At 50.5% G+C, this 22,856-nt stretch overlaps 2 protein-coding genes across 2 annotated transcripts in view; one reads left to right on the top strand and one right to left on the bottom strand.

The window, feature by feature from the left end:
- Positions 1-5,802: 5,802 nt before the first annotated feature.
- Positions 5,803-18,643, top strand: FAM151A (family with sequence similarity 151 member A; the record flags this gene model as incomplete). The annotated part of the gene is made up of 8 exons (XM_079936414.1): positions 5,803-5,917; positions 7,391-7,537; positions 12,744-12,896; positions 13,886-14,045; positions 15,487-15,711; positions 16,459-16,598; positions 17,343-17,486; positions 17,847-18,643. The coding sequence occupies 8 exons, from the start codon at positions 5,803-5,805 to the stop codon at positions 18,518-18,520; spliced, it is 1,758 nt and encodes a 585-aa protein (XP_079792540.1). The 3' UTR covers positions 18,521-18,643.
- The window catches only part of ACOT11 (acyl-CoA thioesterase 11), a gene marked incomplete at its 5' end in the record, with an annotated part of 45,424 nt that continues 41,129 nt past the window's right edge, over positions 18,562-22,856 (bottom strand). Inside the window, 4 exons of the mRNA XM_079936408.1 lie at positions 18,562-18,832; positions 19,708-19,834; positions 20,434-20,565; positions 22,513-22,646. Of these exons, the coding sequence (XP_079792534.1) occupies positions 18,677-18,832; positions 19,708-19,834; positions 20,434-20,565; positions 22,513-22,646 (549 nt within the window). The 3' untranslated portion in view covers positions 18,562-18,676. The remainder of the gene's footprint in view (positions 18,833-19,707; positions 19,835-20,433; positions 20,566-22,512; positions 22,647-22,856) is intronic.

Raw genomic sequence — 22,856 nt, 5'->3', positions numbered from 1 at the left:
TTCTCCACACCCTCTCCAGCATTTGTTGTTTGTAGATTTTCTGATGATGCCCATTCTAACTGGTGTGAGGTGATACCTCATTGTAGTTTTGATTTGCACTACTCTACTAATTAGTGATGTTGAGCAGCTTTTCATGTGCTTCCTGGCCATGTGTATGTCTTCTTTGGAGAAATGTCTATTTAGGTCTTCTGCCCATTTTTGGATTGGGTTGTTTGTTTTTTTCATATTGAGCTGCATGAGCTGTTTATATATTTTGGAGATTAATCCTTTGTCCGTTGATTCGTTTTCAAATATTTTCTCCCATTCTAAGGGCTGTCTTTTCGTCTTCTTTGTAGTTTCCTATGCTGTGCAAAAGCTTTGAAGTTTCATTAGGTCCCATTTGTTTATTTTTGTTTCTATTTCCATTACTCTAGGAGGTGGATCAAAAAAGATCTTGCTGTGATTTATGTCAGAGTGTTCTTGCTATGTTTTCCTTTAACAGTTTTATAGTGTCTGGTCTTACATTTAGGTCTCAAATCCATTTTGAGTTTATTTTTGTGTATGGTATTAGGGAGTGTTCTAATTTCATTCTTTTACATGTAGCTATCCAGTTTCCCCAGCACCACTTATTGAAGATACTGTCTTTTCTCCATTGTATATCCTTGCCTCCTTTGTCATAGATTAGTTGACCATAGGTGCATGGGTTTATTTCTGGGCTTTCTATCCTGTTCCACTGATCTGTATTTCTGTTTTTGTGCCAGTACCATATTATCTTGATTACTGTAGCTTTGTAGTATAGTCTGAAGTCAGGGAGCCTGATTCCTCCAGCTCTGTTTTTTTCCCTCAAGACTGCTTTGGCTATTCAGCATCTTTTGTGTCTCCATATAAATTTTAAGACTTTTTGTTCTAGTTCTGTAAAAAATGCCATTGGTAATTTGATAGGGAGTGCATTGATTCTGTAGATTGCTTTGGGTAGTATAGTCATTTTCACAATGTTGACTCTTCCAATCCAAGAACATGGTATATCTCTCCATCTGTTTGGATCATCTTTAATTTCTTTCATCAGTGTCTTATACTTTTCTGCATACAGGTCTCTTGTCTCCCTAGGTAGGTTTATTCCTAGGTATTTTGTTCTTTTTGTTGCAGTGGTAAATGGGAGTTTTTCCTTAATTTCTCTTTCAGATTTTTCATCATTAGTGTATAAGAATGCAAGAGATCTCTGTGCATTCATTTTGTATCCTGCAAATTTGCCAAATTCATTGATTAGCTGTAGTAGTTTACTGGTGGCATCTTTAGGATTCTCTATGTATAGTATCATGTCATCTGCAAACAGTGACAGTTTTACTTCTTCTTTTCCAATTTGTATTCCTTTAATTCTTTTTCTTCTCTGATTGCCGTGGCTAGGACTTCCAACACTATGTTGAATAATAGGGACATCCTTGTCTTGTTCCTGATCTTAGAGGAAATGCTTTCAGTTTTTCACCATTGAGAATGATGTTTGCTGTGGGTTTGTCGTATATGGTCTTTATTATGTTGAGGTAGGTCACCTCTATGCCCACTTTCTGGAGAGTTTTTACCATAAACAGGTGTTGAATTTTGTCAAAAGCTTTTTCTGCATCTGAGATGATCATATAGTTTTTATTCTTCAATTTGTTAATATGGTGTATCACATCGATTGATTTGCATATATTGAAGAATCCTTGCATCCCATGGATAAATCTCACTTGATCATGGTGTATAATCCTTTTAATGTGTTGTTGGATTCTGTTTGCTAGTATTTTGTTGAGGATTTTTGCATCTATGTTCATCAGTGATATTGCTCTGTAATTTTCTTTTTTTGTAGTATCTTTGTCTGGTTTTGGAATCAGGGTAATGGTAGCCTCATAGAATGGATTTCAGAGTGTTCCTTTCTCTGCAATTTTTTGGAAGAGTTTGAGAAGGACAGGTGTTAGCTCTTCTCTAAATGTTTGATAGAATTCACCTGTGAAGCCATCTGGTCCTGGACTTTTGTTTGTTGAAAGATTTTTAATCCCAGTTTCTATTTCATTACTTGTGAGTGGTCTGTCCATATTTTCTATTTTTTCCTGGCTCAGTCTTGGAAGGTTATACCTTTCTAAGAATTTGTCCATTTCTTCCAGGTTTTCTATTTTATTGGCATAGAGTTGCTTGTAGTAGTCTCTTAGGATGCTTTGTAGTTCTGTGGTGTCTGTCATAACTTCTCCTTTTTCTTTTCTAATTTTATTGATTTGAGTCCTCTCCTTTTTCTTGATGAGTCTGGATAATGGTTTATCAATTTTGTTTATCTTCTCGAAGAACCAGCTTTTAGTTTTATTGATCTTTGCTATTGTTTCCTTTGTTTCTATTTCATTTATTTCTGCTCTGATCTTTATGATTTCTTTCCTTCTGCTAACTTTGGGTTTTGTTTGTTCTTCTTTCTCTAGTTCCTTTAGGTGTAAAGTTAGATTGTTTATTTGAGATTTTTCTTGTTTCTTGAGGTAGGCTTGTATTGCTATAAACTTCCCTCTTAGAACTGCTTTTGCTGCATCCCATAGGTTTTGGATTGTCATGTTTTCGTTGTAATTTGTCTCTAGGTATTTTTTGATTTCCCTATTTGTTTTCTTCAGTGATCTCTTGGTTATTTAGTAACATATTGTTCAGCCTCCATGTGTTTGTGATTTTATGTTTTTTTCCCTGTAATTGATTTCTAATCTCATACCATTGTGGTCAGAAAAGATGCTTGATATGGTTTCAATTTTCTTAAATTTACTGAGGCTTGATTTTGTGACCCAAGATGTGATCTATCCCGGAGAATGTTCCATGTGCACTTGAGAAGAGAGTGTAATCTGCTGTTTTTGTCCTATAAATATCAATTAAATCTATCGGGTCTATTGTGTCATTTAAAGCTTGTGTTTCCTTAGTAATTTTCTGTTTAGATGATCTGTCCATTGGTGTAAGTGAGGTGTTAAAAGTCCCCCACTATTACTGTGTTGCTGTTGATTTCCTCTTTTATAGCTGTTAGCAGTTGCCTTATGTATTGAGGTGCTCCTTTGTTGGGTGCATATATATTTGTAATTGTTATATCTTCTTCTTGGATTGATCCCTTGATCATTACGTAGTATCCCTCCTTGTCTCTTGTAACATTCTTTATTTTAAAGTCTATTTTATCTGATATGAGTATTGCTACTCCAGCTTTATTTTGATTTCCATTTGCATGGAATATCTTTTTCTGTCCCCTCACTTTCAGTCTGTATGTTTCCCTAGGTCTGAAATGGGTCTTTTGTAGACAGCATATAGATGGGTCTTGTTTTTATATCCATTCAGCGAGCCTGGGTCTTTTGGTTGAAGCATTTAATCCATTCACATTTAAGGTAATTATTGATATGTATGTTCCTATGACCATTTTCTTAATTTTCTTGGGTTTATTTTTGTAGGTCCTTTTCTTCTCTTGTGTTTCCCACTTAGTGAAGTTCCTTTAGCATTTGTTGTAGAGCTGGTTTGGTGGTGCTGAATTCCCTTAGTTTTTGCTTGTCTGTAAAGCTTTTGATTTCTCCGTCATATCTGAATGAGATCCTTGCCAGGTAGAGTAATCTTGGTTGTAGTTTCTTCCCCTTCATCACTTTAAATATATCATGCCACTCCCTTCTGGCTTGTAGAGTTTCTGCTGAGAAATCAGCTGTTAACCTTATGGGAGTTCCTTTGTATGTTATTTGTCGTTTTTCCCTTGCTGCTTTCAATAATTTATCTTTGTCTTTAATTTTTGTCAATTTGATTACTATGTGTCTCAGTTTGTTTCTCCTTGGGTTTATCCTGCCTGGGACTCTCTGCACTTCCTGGACTTGGGTGGCTACTTCCTTTCCCATGTTAGGGAAGTTTTCAACTATAATCTCTTCAAATATTTTCTCAGGTCCTTTCTCTCTCTCTTCTCCTTCTGGGACCCCTATAATGCGAATGTTGGTGCATTTAATGTTGTCCCAGAGGTCTCTTAGGCTGCCTTCATTTTTTTTCATTCTTTTTTCTTTATTTTGTTCCATGACAGTTAATTACACCATTCTGTCTTCCAGGTCACTTATCCGTTCTACTGCCTCAGTTATTCTGCTCTTGATTCCTTCCAGCGTATTTTTCATTTCAGTTATTGTATTGTTCACCACTGTTTGTTTGTTCTTTAATTCTTCTAGGTCTTTGTTAAACATTTCTTGCATCTTCTCAATCTTTGCCTCCATTCTTTTTCCAAGGTCCTGGATCATCTTCACTACCATTATTCTGAATTCTTTTTCTGGAAGGTTGCTTATCTCCACTTCATTTAGTTGTTTTTCTGGGGCTTTATCTTGTTCTTTCATCTGGTACAAAGTCCTCTGCCTCTTCATCTTGTCTATCTTTCTGTGAATGTGGTTTTTGTTCCATAGGCTGCAGGATTGTGGTTCTTGCTTCTGCTTTCTGCCCTCTGGTGGATGAGGCTACCTAAGAGGCTTGTGCAAGTTTACTAATGGGAGGGGCTGGTGGTGGGTAGAGCTGGGTGTTGCTCTGGTGGGCAGAGCTCAGTAAAACTTTAATCCGCTTGTCTGTTGATGGGTGGGGCTGAGTTCCCTCTCTGTTGGTTGTTTGGCCTGAGGCCACACAACACTGGAGCCTACCTGGCTCTTTGGTGGGGCTAATGGTGGACTCCAGGAGGACTCACGCCAAGGAGTACTTCCCAGAACTTCTGCTGCCAGTGTCCTTGTCCCCACTGTGAGCCACAGCCACACCTGCCTCAGCAGGAGACCCTCCAGCAGTAGCAGGTAGGTCTGGTTCAGTCTCCTATGGAGTCACTGCTCCTTCCCCTGGGTCCCAGTGTGCACACTACTTTGTGTGTGCCCTCCAAGAGTGGAGTCTCTGTTTCCCCCAGTCCTGTCAAAGTTCTGCAGTCAAATCCTGCTAGCCTTTATAGTCTGATTCTCTAGGAATTCCTCCTCCCGTTGCTGGACCCCCAGGTTGGGAAGCCTGATGTGGGACTCAGAACCTTCACTCCAGTGGGTGGACTTCTGCGGTATCAGTGTTCTCCAGTTTGTGAGTCAGCCACCAGCAGTTATGGGATTTGATTTTATTGTGATTGCGCCCCTCCTACCATCTCCTTGTGGCTTCTCCTTTGTCTTTGGATGTGAGCTATCTGTTTTGGTGAGTTCCAGTTTCTTCCTATTGATGATTGTTCAGCAGTTAGTTGTGATTCCGGTGCTCTCACAAGAGGGAGTGAGCGCTCGTCCTTCTACTCTGCCATCTTCCCCCCTGCCCTCCAGGCCTACCACTTTCAATCTCAGGTAGATAATCTATCTGGGATAGAAGGAAAATTCATATTCCTCAGGCAGATCTAATCTGTCCTTGTTGCCCACCCTTGCCTGACCTTTGTGACTCCCTGGGGCAGGGCACAAAGAGGGAAGAACCATCTAGGTATCTCCTTTTATGCAGGGGCAGAAAAACTCCAGGTCTTCAGGAAAGCAAAGTCAAGCTGGATCTAGATCCCTGGTCCCCCAACTACCAGGCAGGGGCAGACAGGCAGCAGGTGGGGCTCAGTCTAACATCTTCTGCTGACTCTTAATGTGCTCAAAGGTCATTTTGAAGGTGGCAGGATTTTCTGCTTGACCCGTTAAGATCCTGGGAGAGAGAGAGGAGGAGGAGGAGGGCGGGAAGGTAGGAGGGACTTCGGGAACTGTCTTCTGGGACATTTTCCTGGCCCGCTGGGGGACAACTAGGTGCTGCTAAGGCTCCTGCCTCCCATCTGATCCTAGCTCTGAGAGCCTCAGGAGACTCTGCACCGCAAGGAGTGTGGGGCATTTCCCAGAGAGGGTCATCATGGCCTACAAGAAGGGGTGCTCGAAGTGGGCCCTTGTCAGCAGTGCCAGTGTGGCTCTTGTGTTCACCATCGGGATGATCCTGTTCTTCTCTCTGCAGCAGGGCATCCTGCCAGGTAGGAGCTTCCCAGTCATGCCATCTGATCGGCTTCCCCCATCCCTCACTCCTTGCCCCCAGAAGGTTCTGTCCTCATCTACAGCCCTGATGGCCTCCTCTCCCCTCCCTACCAAGACTCTCCTCCATCCACAGCTCTACCTGCCCCTCCCATCACCAACCCCACCAAGACTTGATTCCCAGCAGACAGTCCCATTAACTTTCCCTTCCTTCTTTACCAGGCTTCAGTTACCTGAGGACCAATGAACCTTGGTCTTCAGCCCAGACCTCCTTCTGTGCCCCCAGATGAACATTCCTTCTTAGAGGGTCATGCAGGCATCTCATATTCAGCTGACTGAGCTGAACTTTCCCTCTCCCCTCTGCACCCTCTCCCGGTGAAGGGTCCTCCATCCACACGGGGACCTGGGAGCAGCCTCCTCTCTTCCTCCTGCCTCATGCCTGTATCTTCAGTCCTGTGCCTCGAGGCTCTTCCTTCCCATCCTCTACCCTCCATCCCTGCCCACCATGACTTCTCAAGCCTCTGTCTCCTGCTGGACCCCTGCAGCAGCCCTCCCCCTCCCACACAGTCTCCGCTGCCAGCCTGCTCACACCAGCCCATGCTCGGTCTGCCACCAAGGAGATCTTTCCTTTTTTTTTTTTTTTTAAATTTTTATTTATTTATTTATTTTTGGCTGTGTTGGGTCTGCATTGCTACATGTGGGCTGTCTCTAGTTGTGGCGAACAGGGGTTACTCTTCGTTGCAGTGTATGGGCTTCTCATTGCAGTGGCTTCTCTTGCTGTGGAGCACAGGCTCTAGGCACACAGGCTTCAGTAGTTGCAGCACGTGGGCTCAGCAGTTGCAGCACGTGGCTCAGCAGTTGTGGCACGCAGGCTTTGTTGCTCTGTGGCATGTGGGATCTTCCTGGACCAGGGCTCGAACTCGTGTCCCCTGCATTGGCAGGCAGACTCTTAACCACTGTGTAAGGAGATCTTTCTAAACATAAACCTAGTTTGCTGTCTCCAGCACACACCCAACTCCTTTGCTGGCGCCCAAAGCCATTTACAACGGGATCACAGCCCTCTTCCCATCTTGCCCTGTTCCATTTCTCTGCATTCTGTACCAGGCCAATGGCCATTCCTTTAGGCAACCATATATTTCCTATGGTCAAACCTTTGCTTATACTGTTCTCTGTGTCTGAAATAACCTAGGCCCCTATTTTGGTCAAAGTTACACACCCATCCTTCTAGGTCTCCCTTAAACGTTCCCTTATCAGTGAACTTCCCAACATCTGCAGGCTGGTTCAGAGCATCTTTGTGCCCAGGACCCCACGTATTTCTCTCTCTCCCAGCTCTGATGAATCTGGGGTCCACCGTCTCTGCTAGATGGTGTGCTAGTTACTCCCCGGGGCCCAAGGAGGGTTAGTAGGATGTACGGATGAGAGTCTTGGTCTGGGGCAAGAACTGATGTTGACAGTTCCCTTCGCCTTGATTGCAGGCTGTGAGCAGGATGCGGTCTGCCGCTCCGACGCGGACATGCTGGACTACCTGCTGAGCCTGGGTCAGATCAGCCAACACGACGGCCTTCTGGTCACCTGGTACCATGCTGCCAACAGCCAGAAGGAGATGAGGGCTGCCCTCAGCAGTAAGTCCAGTTGCCAGAACTGGGGCAGGCCGGGGCAGAGGTGGAGGCAATGGAGGGAGAGCAGAGGTGGGGCTAAGACAGCACTACCTATGCGGTGGCATTAGGATGGGTATCGCCGTGTTCTTGCCATCCTCCACTTGAGAAAGTGGGGGCTCAGGGGTTAAGTGACTGGCTCAGGTTGTGCAGAGATGTCTGGTTCCAAGGTCACATCCTGCCCTTCCTCCCAGGCCTTGTCAGGAGACAGCTTCCCTGCTAAGGAGGCCTTTGTCCTCAAAGTCTAAAGAGCCAGAAGATGTTTGAGTGCCAGCACTACCAAAAACGAGCTGTGGAAGCCTGAGCAAGTTGTGTAACTCCTGAGCCTCTGATTCAGAATGATTACGGCAGCCAGTGGGCAACCACTCCCTGTGGGGACACACACTCACATTCCACGTGGGTCTCCTGGGACTACCAGCAGCCTGTTTTGTGGGTGCCATTCGACAGGAGAAAAATGGAGGCTCAGAAAAGTTAGGTGACTTACCTAACTTCACTAAGGTCACACTGTTTGAAAGTGGCTAAGCCAGCATTGGAGCACCCAGTGGTCAGCTCCTACGCTCTAAACCACTGCATTATGCCTGGCCCAGTTCAAAAGGGAAGATCACTCTTCCAGGACTATGGGGAAGCTCATTAGATCATGTTCATGTATGTGCTTGTACACTCTACAGCAGTGACTATTCGAGGCGAAAGGAAGGGTCCCCAGATTTGAGCGTGCTTCAGAAAACACATTGCTAGCCCCACCCCTGGAGTTTCAGATTCAGTGGTTCCGGGGTGGGGCCTGAGAATTTGTATTTCTAATAAGTTCCCAGGTGACATTGATGTTGCTGGCCCCAGGATCACACTTTGAGAACCACTGCTCAACCAAAATCCCTCAAGTTTAGGAAAGTGAGATCCAGAGGGTCTTGTCCAAGGTCACACAGTAGGTCTGAAGCAGAGCAAGACCTAGGCGCCAGGCCTCTGGCTCTTACTCCAGCAGAGTCACCAGCAGAGAGCCTGGGAATGAGCATCTGGGAAAGGTTGGCTGAATGAATGAATGAGTCCTTAGGGAGACTTCCTGGAGGAGGCAGGCTTGGCGGTCAGCAGAGGAGAGGCCACCACAGGCTGGGTGGAGCCAGTTTGCTGCTGCTTCAGGATCGGGAGGCTAATGGCCAGACTTAGGTGATAAGAGGCCAGAGAACTCCCTGGCAAGAGGGAGGGCTCTTATCTGGCAGATAAGGCCTGAGGGAAAGCAAAGAGGATCTGCCAGCCCCAGGCTCATCCCAGGTCAGCCCTGGGGCAGCAGGTAAGGGATCAGGCCCCACCAAGTTGGGACCTTGGCCAAGAAGAAAGCTAAGGGCCCCAACCAGGCAGTGCCCAACAGCGTGGAACATGCAGAGACACCCCTTAGCATAGCTGCAGGGGTGCGGAGGGCCCCAGGCCCAGTCTTCTCCCTGAGGGTCCTGCTAGGTCCCTGAGGTAGGTCTCTGGGAGGAGGGTGGCTCCACAACTGAGGTGGAGACCCTCCGGGGGAGCCAATGGTAGGCCAGGGTTAGGCCGGTGAAGTCACCTTGAACGTGACTGGACACCCATGTGGAGGGGAGGGGCCACAGCAAAGGCCTAGGAGGCAGACAGACTGGGTTCAAATTCTACCTTTTATCATTTACCAGAGGAGTGATTTGGGACAGGTGACTTCACCCATCTGCAGCTCGGTTTTTCCCTCTGCAAAATGTGGGCTGGTAGGGTGACCATATCATTTATCATCCAAACCAGGGCACTTTTGATAGTGAAAGAGGTCATTATTAATAATTATGCTGAAACAACAGGAATACACCAGACTCTCCCAGGCAAATGGGGACATGTGCTCACCCTAGTTAAGTGAGCTACTCCACGTAAATGATAATTAATACTTAGTGAATGCCTAACAAAAGATATTTTATTATTTACTTCTAGTAAACGAGGGGACAGGGAGCACAGAGAGGTCCAGTAACCTGCCCAAGATCACACAGCTTGCAGGTGTTAGAGCTGGGACTGGAAGCTAGCAGCCTTGGGTTCAGGATCTGCACACTCAGCCACAGCGCTCTCCTGCCAGACGTAATGCATAGAGCTCCTGGCATGTGGGGGAGGGGAAGGGGGGTCTGGTAACTTCCTGTGGGCTCCCTCTGGAGAGCATCACTCCTTCCCACCTGACTGCACCCCTGAGGACCAGGACTCTTACTGTGGCTGCAGAAACCTGATCCTTTCCTCATCTCCTGTTCCTTCACACCCCCAACCAAGTGAGTTGGCCCCCCAGATTCAGCATCTGGAAGGCACACAACAGGTGTAAATGACAAGGGAGATGACTTCGGGAGGAAGCTGGATCCAGGTGGCTATCGCAAGGAGGCAGGTTAGGTCCATCAGTCTTTAGTCCACTTCACTGAGCGTTTGCTGGGCCCCTACTCTGCACCCAGCTCAGGAGGAGGTTTAGAAATGAGTGAGAGGTGGCCCTGTGTTCAAGGGGCTCACAGTGTCTCAAGGAAGGCAGCTGGTGAAAGTCAAGCAAGGCAGCAGCATCGGAGGTTCACCGGGCCGCAGAGACCTGGGTTCCAGCCCTGGCTCCTGCCCAGCGTGCCCCCACCCTCCCCAGACCGGAACTGGCTCCCGTTAGATGGGGAAGAAGACCCCTCAGTATCCACTCTCTTTTTTTTAAGCAGTTTTTTTTTTCTTTTTTTTTTTTTTGCGGTACGCGGGCCTCTCACAGTTGTGGCCTCTCCCATTGTGGAGCACAGGCTCCGGACGCGCAGGCTCAGCGGCCATGGCTCACGGGCCCAGCCGCTCTGCAGCATGTGGGATCTTCCCAGACCGGGGCACGAACCCGTGTCCCCTGCATCGGCAGGCGGACTCTCAACCACTGCGCCACCAGGGAAGGCCAGTATTCTTTCTTTTGAACTACCCTCTTATCTGCCCATCTGCCCCCTCGGGCCTGGCTTCTCTGGGCCTTGATGGGCCCCAAACTCTTTGGACCCCTCTCTTTGCATTCCCAGGTAACCGAAAGTTAAGAAAAGAAAGTGCTTTGTGTTCAAGCCATAAACATAAAGGCTACCTTCATATAGCCCTTCACAGTTTACAACGTGCCTTTATGTCCATGTCCTGTAGTCACGGTCCAGGGAGGCTCATCCCCATCTTGCCGGTGAGGACTCCAGGAAGTCCAGAGCTCTGGGCAGGAGGTTTAATATGAGGATGAAGTGGGACAATGCAAAGTGCCTGGCTCAGCGCTGGGGACAGCCTGGCACTCAGCCTCCTCCCCCTCCTGGAAATCCAGACACCTAGATTTTAAAGAAATCTGCAAAAATTCTCTGCGACTTTGGGCAAGCGCTATCACCTTTCTGAACCTGCGCTGGTTGACCTTAACTTTTCTATCACCCATTCATTCAGTCTTTTATCATCCAGCAAACATTTCTGAAGCTCCTTTTTTAGGCCTATTATTGTCTTGGCACTGGAAATCCAAGTGATGGGCAACATAGACCCGGATCCTGCTCCCTGACACTAACACTCAGGAAAGCTGGTGCTAAATGAGTGATTACATGGGGGCTGAGCACTCAGAGGAGAAGCTGGCAACCTAACTTAGACTGGATGTGTGGTTTAGGGATGGCCTCCTTGATATTTTAAGCCAACACCCACGGATGAGCTGGAGGTGGCCTAGTAAAGCTGCGGAGGGAAGTGTTGCCAAGACAACAGCCATGTGTAAGAGCCCAGAGAAGGGAAGACAAGATATTTGAGCATCGATACTCAAAGTGTGGGCCACGGACCCGCAGCATGGGCATCACGGGGGAGATTGTCAGACACCTTGGGCCCCACCCCAGACCTACTGAGCAGAACTTGCATTTTAACAGTTCCTGCGTGATTTGTGTGCACATTAATGTTGGAGAAACAAAAGTGGCTGGAAGCTAGAGACTGAGGGAGAGAGGGACTCGAGATGAGATGGGAAAGTTTGCCAGGCCTGGTCATGCAGGACCTCACAGACTATGGTAAGGCATTTAGCTTGGACTCTTAGGACAACGGGCAGGGACGTTTTGATTTTTTAACAGAAGTGACACGATCAGGTACGTGTTTGGAATACTCACCCTAGTGGCCGTGTGCAGAATGGACTTGGAGGGGAGCAGAGCTCAAGTCACGAGGCTGTGAGTGTCAAACACAAGAGGCCCTCTGATGCCAACTGTCTGTGATGGGGCAGGAGCTGAGAGCGACCCCGCCTGCCCTCCACTCCATTCCTTAGACAGAGACCCTGGCCGGCTATTCTGGCCTGCTTCTCACGGAAAGGCCTCAGCTCCCTCCTGGACTGAACTCTCGGAACAGGCATCACACAGCCACCTGATGGAGTTAACTGTGTGCATTTAAAAGATAAAAATAACGATGCTCAGTGCTGTAAGTGTGCCGGAGATGGGCCAGCGTACGTACGTATTTCTGGCAGGAACATGAGTCAGAAGAATTTTTCTAGACAGTAATTTGTTAGTATGGGCCTTAAAAACACCCTGCGTGGCCCTGACTCAAATTCCTTGTCAGGATAAAAAATAATCAGAAAATCAGAATAAAACATGCATCATTATTTGTTAGTAGCAAAAATTTAGAAACTACTAGGATGTCTCAGGAATGGGAGAGTGGCTAACTAAAGCAGGGTGAGTGCCCTCAATCGGGTTTTTGCAGCTTTTTTTTTTTTAATGAAACATAGAAAAGATTGTAAAAAATGTGTCACTATTGAAAGAAAAAGATTAAAATTATAAATGCAGAGTATTCCCAACTGTGTAAAAACTATAAATAGATAAAAGTGGAAGAAAATACATTAAAAAATGAACTATGATGGAAATGCTTTCCTCAAGTCAGGATAAAAAATAATCAGAAAATCAGAATAAAATATGCACCATTATTTGTTCGTAGCAAAAATTTAGAAATGTGGGCGAATATTTCTCTTTCTGCTTTTCTGTATTTTCCAAATGTTCTGTAATAGATGTGTAATACTTTGATGATGAGAAAAATTGCTTTAAATAAGGAAATGATCTGGGAATTCCCTGGCGGTCCAGTGGTTAGGACACGGCTCTCTCACTGCCGGGGCCCAGGTTCAATCCCTGGTCGGGGAACTAGGATCCCACAAGTTGTGCAGCAAAAAAAAAAAAAAAAAAAAAAAGGAACCAATCAAGATGGAATTTGTCCTCTTGCACAGGTGACGCTGTGGCCCTGGAGGCAGACGTCACGGTAGAAGGGCTCGGCACAGTCAATGAGACAGGGGTCCCCATCATGGCGCACCCCCCAGCCATCTACAGTGACAACACCCTACAGCAGTGGCTGGAGGCCGTGCTGGCTTCTTCCCAGAAGGGTAAGGACCTCTCTCAGCCCCTCCCCAGCTGCCCAGCCCTCTGGTCCTCAGGCCGCATGTGCAGGGGTCCTTCCACTAGGAAGCTAGTCCAGTGCTCGTCAGGAGTTGCTCGTTGCCTTGGCTTTCCAGCCCACCGCTCTAGAGGCCTGGGCTCAGGGAAGATCAGTGAGACGAGGGATATAAAAGTGCAGGGTAAGCTGCAAAGGGCCAAACATGTTTGGGCCCTGAATCCATGGAACTGGTTACAACATGCTCAAAAGCCAAATTCCACCTTCCCCTCCCATGTCTCTTTGCCAGTTATAGTCAGAATCCAGGCATCACCCTAATGTCTCTCCCTCATCCCCCACATCCGCTCAGCTGCTGCACCTGCCAATTCTAACCCTGAAGCCTACCCCCTGATCCAGTCCCAGTCACATCATCTTTCTCCTGGACCTCCTTCCTCACTGGCTTCCTGCTTCCAAACTCAGCCCCTACCTGAGTGAGCTTTCCAAAATGCCAGTTGTCGCGTCACTCCCCTGCTTTAACCCTCCATGGCTCCCCATTGTCCTCAGGACAAAGTGTGATCTCCTTGGCCTGTCTTGCAACATCCTGCTCTAACTTCTCAGCCTCATCTCCTGCTGTTCAGGCTCAGGTGGCTTAGGACCCTCTGAGCCTGCCTGTCCAAGAATCACAGTCCCTTTTCATCCGATGCTTGACAACCCCTGAACCTGCCCCAAGTCCCAAGCCCTTACCCGTCATCTGCTTCCTCCCCTTGATGATGGGGGACGGGAGCTCATTCCTACAGAGGCAAGTCCTTTCTCTCCAGGTTAGCTCTGCCTGTTTGAAAACCCTTCTTCACACCCAGCGAGAATCTGGTCCCTGTCTTCCCTCCCTGCCCCCAACACACATACCATACCTGCTCTCTCTGTCCCAGGAAGTCATGTGTTCTGTTTCCGTCTTCCTTGAGCACGAGGGACCAGTTCCCCAAGCCCTTGGCCCTCTCCCCACAGGCATCAAACTAGACTTCAAGAGCATCAAGGCCGTGGGCCCCTCCCTGGACCTCCTGCGGCGGCTGACCGAGGAGGGGAGAGTTCGGAGGCCTGTGTGGATCAATGCCGACATCCTGAGGGGCCCCAACATGGCCATCCCGATAGAAGTCAACGCTACACAGTGAGTGTTCGCCTCTCTGCCCCAGCTGTGTCCAATCCTCTTCTGTCAACATCTGGCACAGTAGGTGCTCAGGGGACCTTTGCTGAGTTTGCTTCCAGTCACACCATGTAGTCTGACCTGTGAGCCTACACACGTGCTATTCCCTCTGCCTCGAATGCCTTTCCCCCATTTCCTGATGAACCTTTGCCCAGTCATTACCTGTCCCAGAAACTTCCCTGACATCCAAGGCCGCTGAGGGCCTTCACTCACACTTTCTCCTAACAGTCCTGATTTCGTTGGACTATCACCGTTGGATTACAGGTTTGGCACCCTTACTACAGTGCTTATTCCTGGAGGGCAAACAGGGCCTGGTCCAGTGACAAGGGCAACAGTTGGCCTGCTAGAAAAGTCTAAAGCACTGACTCCTTCCTTAGCCCCACATGAAATCCCAGCACTGCCACCAACCGCCCTCGTGTAACACCAGCTTCATGGTGTGCTCCAGTTTACAAAGGGCCACTTAAAAGGAGAGCATACATCTGAGTTGATCTTCACATAGCAATGCCAGGTTAGGAGCATTTTTTCTCACCATTTTGCAGATGAGAAAGCTGACAATAATTGAGGCACAATCTGTTGAATGTTTATTATGTGTCACAGGCACTGTTTCAAGTACTCTAGTTGTAGAATACCACTTAACTCTTACTTGAGAATGAGGTAGGTAATATTATTTTCATTTTATTAGTACAGGAAATATCTCACTGAAGTTAAATGACTTGCCTAAATCTAGCAATTGGCAGAGGAAAGATTCAAAACCAGGCCCATCTGACTCTAACCTCCACGCTCTTTACCGTCCATCCATCCATCCATCCATCTTTGCAGCCAGTCAGCCAACAATCCGTCTGTCCAATATTTATCACGATTCTCAAACTGAGGTGCATTTGGAAAGCAGCAGTTTGAAAATGTAGTCAGTGGCCCAAGATAAACAATGGTTCACCTTCTTGGAGTGAAGAAAATTACTCAATAATTTGGGGAGAGGGAGAGGGTAACATTATTTGCCTATTAAAATTTGCATTAAGGCAAAATCTGAATGAAATTTTTAAATAAAATATGAAAGTTCAGAGACTCTCACAGCTGGGAGAACCCACATCCCACACCTGGGGCTTTAGATTCCCCCGTCCATGTGGGTATGTTTACGAAGGCCTGTCCTGCCTGAAAGGATGTCATCTTTGAGAATCAAAGGGGCTGGGTGAGCTGCCCAAGGTCACAGAATCAGGACCCAAACCCAGACCTCCCCAACACCAAAGTCCATGCCCTACTGTGGGACTTTGAGCAAGCCATTTCTGTTCTTTAGGACTGTGCCCTTATATCATAGATGCAAGAGATCCTGCCTCTTCTTAGCACTGTGATGGGAACCTGGGAGATGAGGAAGGGGCTCTAAAAGACCAGCATCTCTGATTCTCTGCAGGTTCCTGGCCTTGGTCCAGGAGAAGTACTCTAAGGCAACCCTGTCTCCAGGCTGGACCACCCTCTACCTGCCCCTGTTCCCAAACGGGACATATACCCGAGCCATGGTAGAGAAGATGCAGGGGCTGGTGGGAGGACTGCCACAGAAGGTCACCTTCCCTGTGCGGGCTGTCATGGTACGGGCTGCCTGGCCCCACTTCAGCTGGCTGCTGGGCCAATCTGAGAGGTGAGGACTCCCAGGCCCCTGCCACAGCTCCCACTCCCTCCAAACCCGCTCCCAGGCACTGATGCCCCCAGAAGATCCCAGAGGCTCATGGCTAGAAGGGTCTTATTGATCATCTGGTCCAACCTCTGCTGGTGCTCACATGCTCTACAATGTCCCTGCTTTCTGCTTGTATGCCTCCGGTAATGGGGAGCTCACTATCATCTGAGGCAGCCCGTCCATTGACAGACAACTCTCTGCCCGTTGGAAAGTGTCTACACTGAGACACAATTTGCCTCCCACAGCTTCCTCCCATGGAAGCCAGCTGTTCCCTGGGGCTGCCCAGATTGCACCTATAGCCTCTGCCCCAAGATAGCTCTGTAGGGATTGAGGAAGCCCCATCCCCACCCCTGCACTCTGTCCCCAGCTGCCCCACCTTCCTCAGCCTCTCCCCACTGGAGGCCGCCCCCCTCCCCTCTTCATACCTGACCTCTAGCCCCACCCCCTGCGCCCATCTCTTCTGTCCTTGTCTCCTTCCTAAGACAGGACCCAGAAATAGACACTCCAAATGAGGAGGCAGGGCAGTCCATCTCCCCTCCTTCTCAGCCTCTACTCTCAGTCATCATTCCCGAGGCCTCTGTGGCTTCTTTTGCCCCCAGGAAGCAGGGTAGTGTTCCCCCCCTGCCCAGCTCGGGTCCGGCTCTGAGCACAGGAGTGGGGCTGAGGGCTGCTGGGCCCAGGCAGGCACTGAGCTGGCTCTCTGGACCCCAGGTACAGCCTGACGCTGTGGCAGGCCACCTCAGACCCCGTGTCAGTGGACGATCTCCTCTACGTCCGGGACAACACCGCCACCCACCAAGTCTACTATGACCTCTTCGAGCCTCTCCTGTCCCAGTTCAAGCAGCTCGCCAGTAGGGAGGGGTCTGGGCAGCGTGGGAAAGGGCGGTGGGGCCGGATTCTGCACAGGGCAGCACTTGGTAGACACGGCAGCAGAGTTAGGTGGGATGGGGCACTGGAAGGGGAAAATCCTAGGAGGGATGGGAGGAAGGAATCGTTTTAAGCGCCAGTTGTATGCCAGACCCCAGTACAGTATGCTAAGCTTTATAGATCTGTGAAGCAGGGATTCCATTTTACAGATAGGGAAACTGAGATTCAGAACAGTTAGGTAATTTATACAAAGTCATTCAGCTTGAACGTGGCACAGCTCCTACTGGAACCAGCAAATTCCAAACCCCATACGCTTCCCCTTGTAATACAGTTCCTCTAAGGTTTACTCTAGCATTTCAGAGAATGGCCCCTCCACTGTACCTGCTAATCAGTGATGCAGACACTACCTTGTCCAAACACCTCACTCCCCTGACTCCAAACCTAGGACAGCCTGCAGTTAGCCCATCTCAAAGGGGACCCATCAGACCCAACATTCCTGCCTTGGGAGCCATCTTGGTGAGGGGGAGGAATACCAGCTTTGGGGCCAGACGGACCTGGCTCCATCAGGTTCCAATCCCAGCAACCCTGCCTACTGGCTGTAGGACCTTGGGCAAATCACCTGTAATCTAGAAAACAGGGAATTACAGCTCCCAGGAAGCTTGCTGTGAGGCTTAGAGAGGATGTGCGGTGCACAGAAGGGCTCTTCATCCTGGCAATTTGCCCCACAGTGAACGCCTCACGGAAGCAAAGCTACTACACGGGAGGCAGCCTGATCCCCTTTCTCCAACTCCCTGGGGATGAGGGTCTGAGCGTGGAGTGGCTGGTTCCTGACATCCAGGGCAACAGGAGCACAGCGACAGTGCGACTCCCAGGTAAGGTCCACCTGCAGCCCCTGTGCTCCTAGCTCAACCACAAGTTTCCTACACTTGGGGAAGCTGCCTCAGATCTCCGTTACCATAGCAACACGGCTGCAAGGTAGGGAGTACAGCGCTGTCACAAGTGCGGGGCTCCGGGCCTTCAGCACCCGTGAGCCCTCAGTCACAACACGCTGCAAGAGAGGTGGACATGGGCCCCAGGGCTGAGCCACAGGCAAGGGCCCAGAGCCGAGCTAGCGACTCATTGTATCATTCTGACGAGCCCCGGGCACATTCATAAGGCAGCCCTTCCACCTGGAACCCAGATCTGATCGACAGATCCCATTGCCCCGCTGCTGCATCCATTGCCTCTTCCAGACAGAGAAGGCATGATCCTGCTGGAAGCTGGCCTCCTGGAGCCTGCAGCTGGGGACCCCGTGCCCATCGTACGTGCCCCAGATGGCCGTGTCCTGACACTGGAGTTCTGCCTGCTGCAGCTGGCCACGCGTGCCAGACGCTGGGGCATCCATGTGCACATAGCAGAGCCCACGGCCCTCCGGCCATCCCTGGCCACACTGGCCACCCTCTCCACCCTTGGCCACCTGCCTAGGCCTGTGTGGGTCGGGGCCACAATCTCCCACGGGAGTTTTGTGGTCCCTGGCTACGTGACTGGCAGGGAGCTGCTTACAGCTGTGGCCGAGGTTTTCCCCCATGTGACGGTGGCACCAGGCTGGCCCGAGGAAGTGCTGAGCAGTGGCTACAGGGGACAGCTGCTCACAGATATGCTGGAGCTGTGCCAGGGCCTCTGGCAACCCGTGTCCTTCCAGCTTCGGGCTGGGCCGCTGGGCCAGAGCACTGCTGGAGTCGTGGCCAGGCTGTTGGCAGCCTCCCCCCGGGCCACTGTCACAGTGGAACACAGCCCCGGCTGGGGCAGCTATGCATCTGTGCGGGCAGTGCTGCTGGCAGCCAGGGCCGTGGAGAGGACCCGAGTCTACTACAGGCTACCCCAGAGTTCCTACCAAGACTTGCTGGTGGATGTTGGCAGAACGTGACCACCCAGGGGAGCTGGGCTGGTGGAGCCCTGGGTCCAGGTTTCCCACAGGGGTGGCAGGAAGGAATAAATGCCTCTGCCTCCCTCGGTGCCCTGCGTGTGTGTCCTCAGGGCAGCATGGGGTGGGAGGTGGGCGTGAGGTGGCCGCTGAAGATGCCTAGAGGGTCTGGAGGCTGGGGGCCAGATCGTTGCGGTTGTCCAGGAGGAACTGCTCACAAGCCTTGAAGGTGGTGTAGAACGCAGACGAGAGGCCAGTCACATTGGTGGTCACGTACTTGAGAAAGCCTGGGGTGGCCTGGTTATAGTAGGACACCTGCAGGGTGGGAAGCCACACTCAGGGAGGCGGGGCAGTGGGAGGGGTGGGAGCTGAGTGGACGTGAGGCGGGTGGGAGGCAGCCTTGTCGCCTGCTAGGAAGGCAGCAAACACCAGTCGGCACTTGAGGCCTTAGAAGACTGCGTGACTGGCGGGTGTGACCTCCTACACCCCTCATCCCCACCCCGGGTGCTGACAGCCCTGGCTTCCCTCTGTCACCACACACTACTGTCATCACGTGTCTCCCCTGTCAGCCGGGAGGCCCTGGAGGACCGGGGCTGGGTCTCCAGAGCCCAGCACAAAATCCCTTTTTTAAATGAAGGTGCTCTAGGGCCATCTGCAAGTTAGAATAAGCCCAAGGATTGCCCTGAGGAGCTCGTCAGTTTCGATGTGTTCCGTTAGCTAGCACTGTCCAAGTCCCTGCCTGGGGGGAGTCTCAGAGCCACTGTGAGCTGGGGAAGGGGCAGTGGGCATCCCCAGCCCAGCCACTCTCAGCCTTCTCCCCTACGCATTAGTCAACACTGACTGTCCTGCTGAGTTTTATGGGCGCTGAGAGCCATTTAAAGCCTTCCTAGACAATACGTAAACGAGGAGATAGAATTTTAGATCAGAACCCAGGGCCTCTGCCCTCTGTGTCCAGTGCCTTTTCCAAGACCCTGCAGTGGCCTCGGGCGTAGCACAGATCAGGTCTTAATGAAGGCTCATGTTCAGCCCCTGACACTCCTAGGCTCCCCTGAGCTGGAAGAGAGAGACTGCTGGCAGGCAGGGGAGCCTGAGTCGGGAACTGTCTGAGCTGGACGGTGCTGAGTTCTGGACACAAGCGTGGCTTTGGGGTGAATCTGGGTGGGAGGGGGAAAGGAGACACCCAGCCTCACCTTGGTCAACTGATCCCCCTCATGCCAGAAGCAGAAGCCTGAGCAGATGGTCTCCCCACGCCTGTACTCCGAGGTCTCGAGGTGCGTGGGCAGCGTGACTGACCTCATCGCAATGACATAGGGGTCCCTGGAATGGAGGAAGGGGGTGGAGGGGACACAGGAGAGGGTGAGGGCCTGGTTCCAGAGTCTGAGGCACACAGAGCCTGGCTCTGGGCCAAGCTGGAAAGAGGAGATGCCTGTGGGTTAGCAGCTCTGAACTCACCAGGAGCCAGCGTGACTGCACTGTGGACTTTCTGGAAAAGCCCCTCCACTGCAGACACTCAGGAAGCAGTGTTGCTCTTTGGGATTTTTGTGCTTCATCTTTTTGCCTGTCTCTAGCAGAAGTGATGCCGTCTCTCTGGCATCCCCACCATGGCACAGCTGACAGCCTCACCACCCTTCAGCCAACACAGGGCCTTCAGAGGCTGGAGGCCAAGGAGTCAGCCATGTGAGAACTGGCCTGTCTGTGGCCTGGGACAAGGCGCCCTCACTATCCCAGGGACAGAGACCACCCCGCTTTAGAGCATGAGTGACTAGAGGGGCCAGGCATCCCCATGTCCTCCATTCTACCCACAGTAAGACCACTGCGGCCAGTAGGAAGCAGAGGGCTGACTCTAGGCTGATGTTCCCTCCCTGGGGAGGAAGATGAGCCCTGCCCACCTCCCACCCCAGAAGGCAGGCACGCACCTGTTGTCACAAGGCTTCCGCCGAGAGGCCAGGATCACAAAATCCTGGGGCTTGGGGTCACCACCGAGGGCGGGGCTGATGATGTGGTAGATGGCATCATCCTCGTCCACCTGCTGCACTAGCTCCACGCTCCTGTGCAAAACCCAGGGGCGTCACACCAGCTCCTCGTGGGAGAGCAGGTGTGACCCAGGCCCTCCCGTGCTTCAGCTGCCCTGAGCAGATGCTTGGGGTATATTTCACCCCAACACTGCTCAGCAGGGACCACAGGAGGGCAGAGAAGGCTGTCAAGATAAACACACACACGGGCACACAGACACATACACAAGCAAATGAACACACACACCCGTGGGCACACATGCGCACAGACGCATAGATAGACACCCCCCGATGCACACACAAAACTATGGGTGTCTGTCTATGCAGATGCACATGCCCTACGCAGATGTGTGATGACTTAGGAGTTGTACTGAATATTCAGTGAGCACCCACTGTGTGCCAGACCTGTTCTAAGAGCGTTACGGGTACTATCTCACCTAACCCCACGTCAGCCCATGCAGTTGGTACTCTTAGTATCCCCATTTTATAGATGAGGGGGCTGAGACTCAGAGAAATAACTCACCTCCGGCCACAGAGCTAATAAGGAAGCAGGTGTGGGACGTGCTTGGGCTGTTGGGCGCCAGAGCTGTGCCCCTCAGGCCCGGGCACACTGCACGCGTGTGCCCAGGTAGACACACGTAGGCTTACACCAACACGCGCACACACACAAGGACATCCACGCAGAGACACACCCAGCCACGTCCAGACCCGCCACCTTTTCCCTGCTCTCCCGCCCACCCTGGAAGCTGCCTCAGGAACGGGGCAGCTGTGGGCAGGGTGGAGGAAAGCTGCTAGGGTCTCCCTTCCCCTCAGGACACACCCCCCAATCCCATCAAGCATCAAGATATGATTGGGCCTTGAAGGCCCACACCAGCCCACCTCCTCCAAGAAGCCTTCCTACCACATGCCCAATCCCTTCTCCCCAACATCCACCACCAAATCACCTCTCAGGCTTCCAGGATGGCATGGCCAGCAGGCCTGAGGCAAACCTAGACCAGGGCTTTTTAAAGCAACTCAGCCCTTCTTGCAAAGAAACCTTATGCAGAAAGCCTGTGTGTGAACAGCTACAAGCGGGCCTGCTTTGGTGAAGAGAGATGGGGAAAGGTAGGGGAAGGCCAATTTGTCAAATATCAACTCACCAAATGACCTGCTTACTGAATTTCCAAATGCACAGGTCCCCCTTATGGATACACTGAGGAATATAGGCTCCTCTTAATAAGCCATTGGAGAAATGATCAAAGAACCCCCAAAGGAGGGCGTTGGCATAACAGAAAATGACTTGAAAGGGATTTGAAAAAATACCAGTTTCAACTTCAACATTCCCATATTAAACACTGAAATTCTGGCTATTTTCCTAAGCAAAAACTTACATGGAGAGTCAATAAATTTGGGGAACAAGTGCATTTATAGGAATAACATTTATATTCAGGAACTCACTACATTAAAAAATAACATTCCTGTACATTCCTGTACATATCCACACGAAGAACTGGCAAACTTGGTAAATTCAGCAAATTGGCCGTTCTCTGAGTTACCATGAGTCTGGGAGGGGTTCCCACCCACCCCCTCCACTTCCAACTACCTCCCCAAGCAGTCCCTGAGCCCCTTCTGGGAAGGCAGAACTCCACAGAACACGCTTTGAAAATCACTGATCTATCCCTGGGTGCAAATCTACAACCCACACCTCAAGTACCCATTTTAAGAGGAGGGAAACTGAGGCCCAGAAAAGACATGACTTGCCATGGTCACAGTTCGTTAGGCCAGGAACAAGACTTAAACCCAGGCCCCCGACTCCAATTCCAGGCTCACTCTCCTCCCTGAGGGCTCAGACTACCCTTGACTCTGATGCTCACCTAACACATAACCAAGTGCCCCACCCCCATCCTCCCTGCTAAAGGCCGGCAGGCGCTGAGCACAGTGGGGGGACGGCTCAGGAGGAGACACCTGAGGGCCCACCTCTGCATCCCACCCCGCTGCCCTCACCGGTAGTGCTTGTCCCATTCGGGCCTCCGACGGAGGTCTGAGAGGAGCAGGAAGGCCTGGGCGGCGTCCACGTTCACCAGCATCTCCATGTGGAAGGAGAGGAACTTGTCCTCCTCTAGAGTGTACAGGCGGACCTGCGTGGGCCAGAGGGCAGCCTCGTTCCTGCGCCTCCTCCTCAGCCTATGCTGGGGACCGGGGCTGGAAGCTCAGGGCTGCCACTGATTGCTGTGTGACTGTGAACAAGCGACTCAACCTCTCTGAGCCTCGGTCGCATTCCCATGTAAATGGGGAGATTCAGCACAAGTGGATGGGAAGGTGTCTGAAGGAGCAGTGACTGTATGCAT

Source organism: Stenella coeruleoalba (genome assembly GCF_951394435.1).
Source record: "Stenella coeruleoalba genome assembly, chromosome: 1".
Taxonomy (NCBI): domain Eukaryota; kingdom Metazoa; phylum Chordata; class Mammalia; order Artiodactyla; family Delphinidae; genus Stenella; species Stenella coeruleoalba.
The sequence above is the reverse complement of the archived record's forward strand: the minus strand, read 5'-3'. Positions and strand labels throughout refer to the sequence as shown.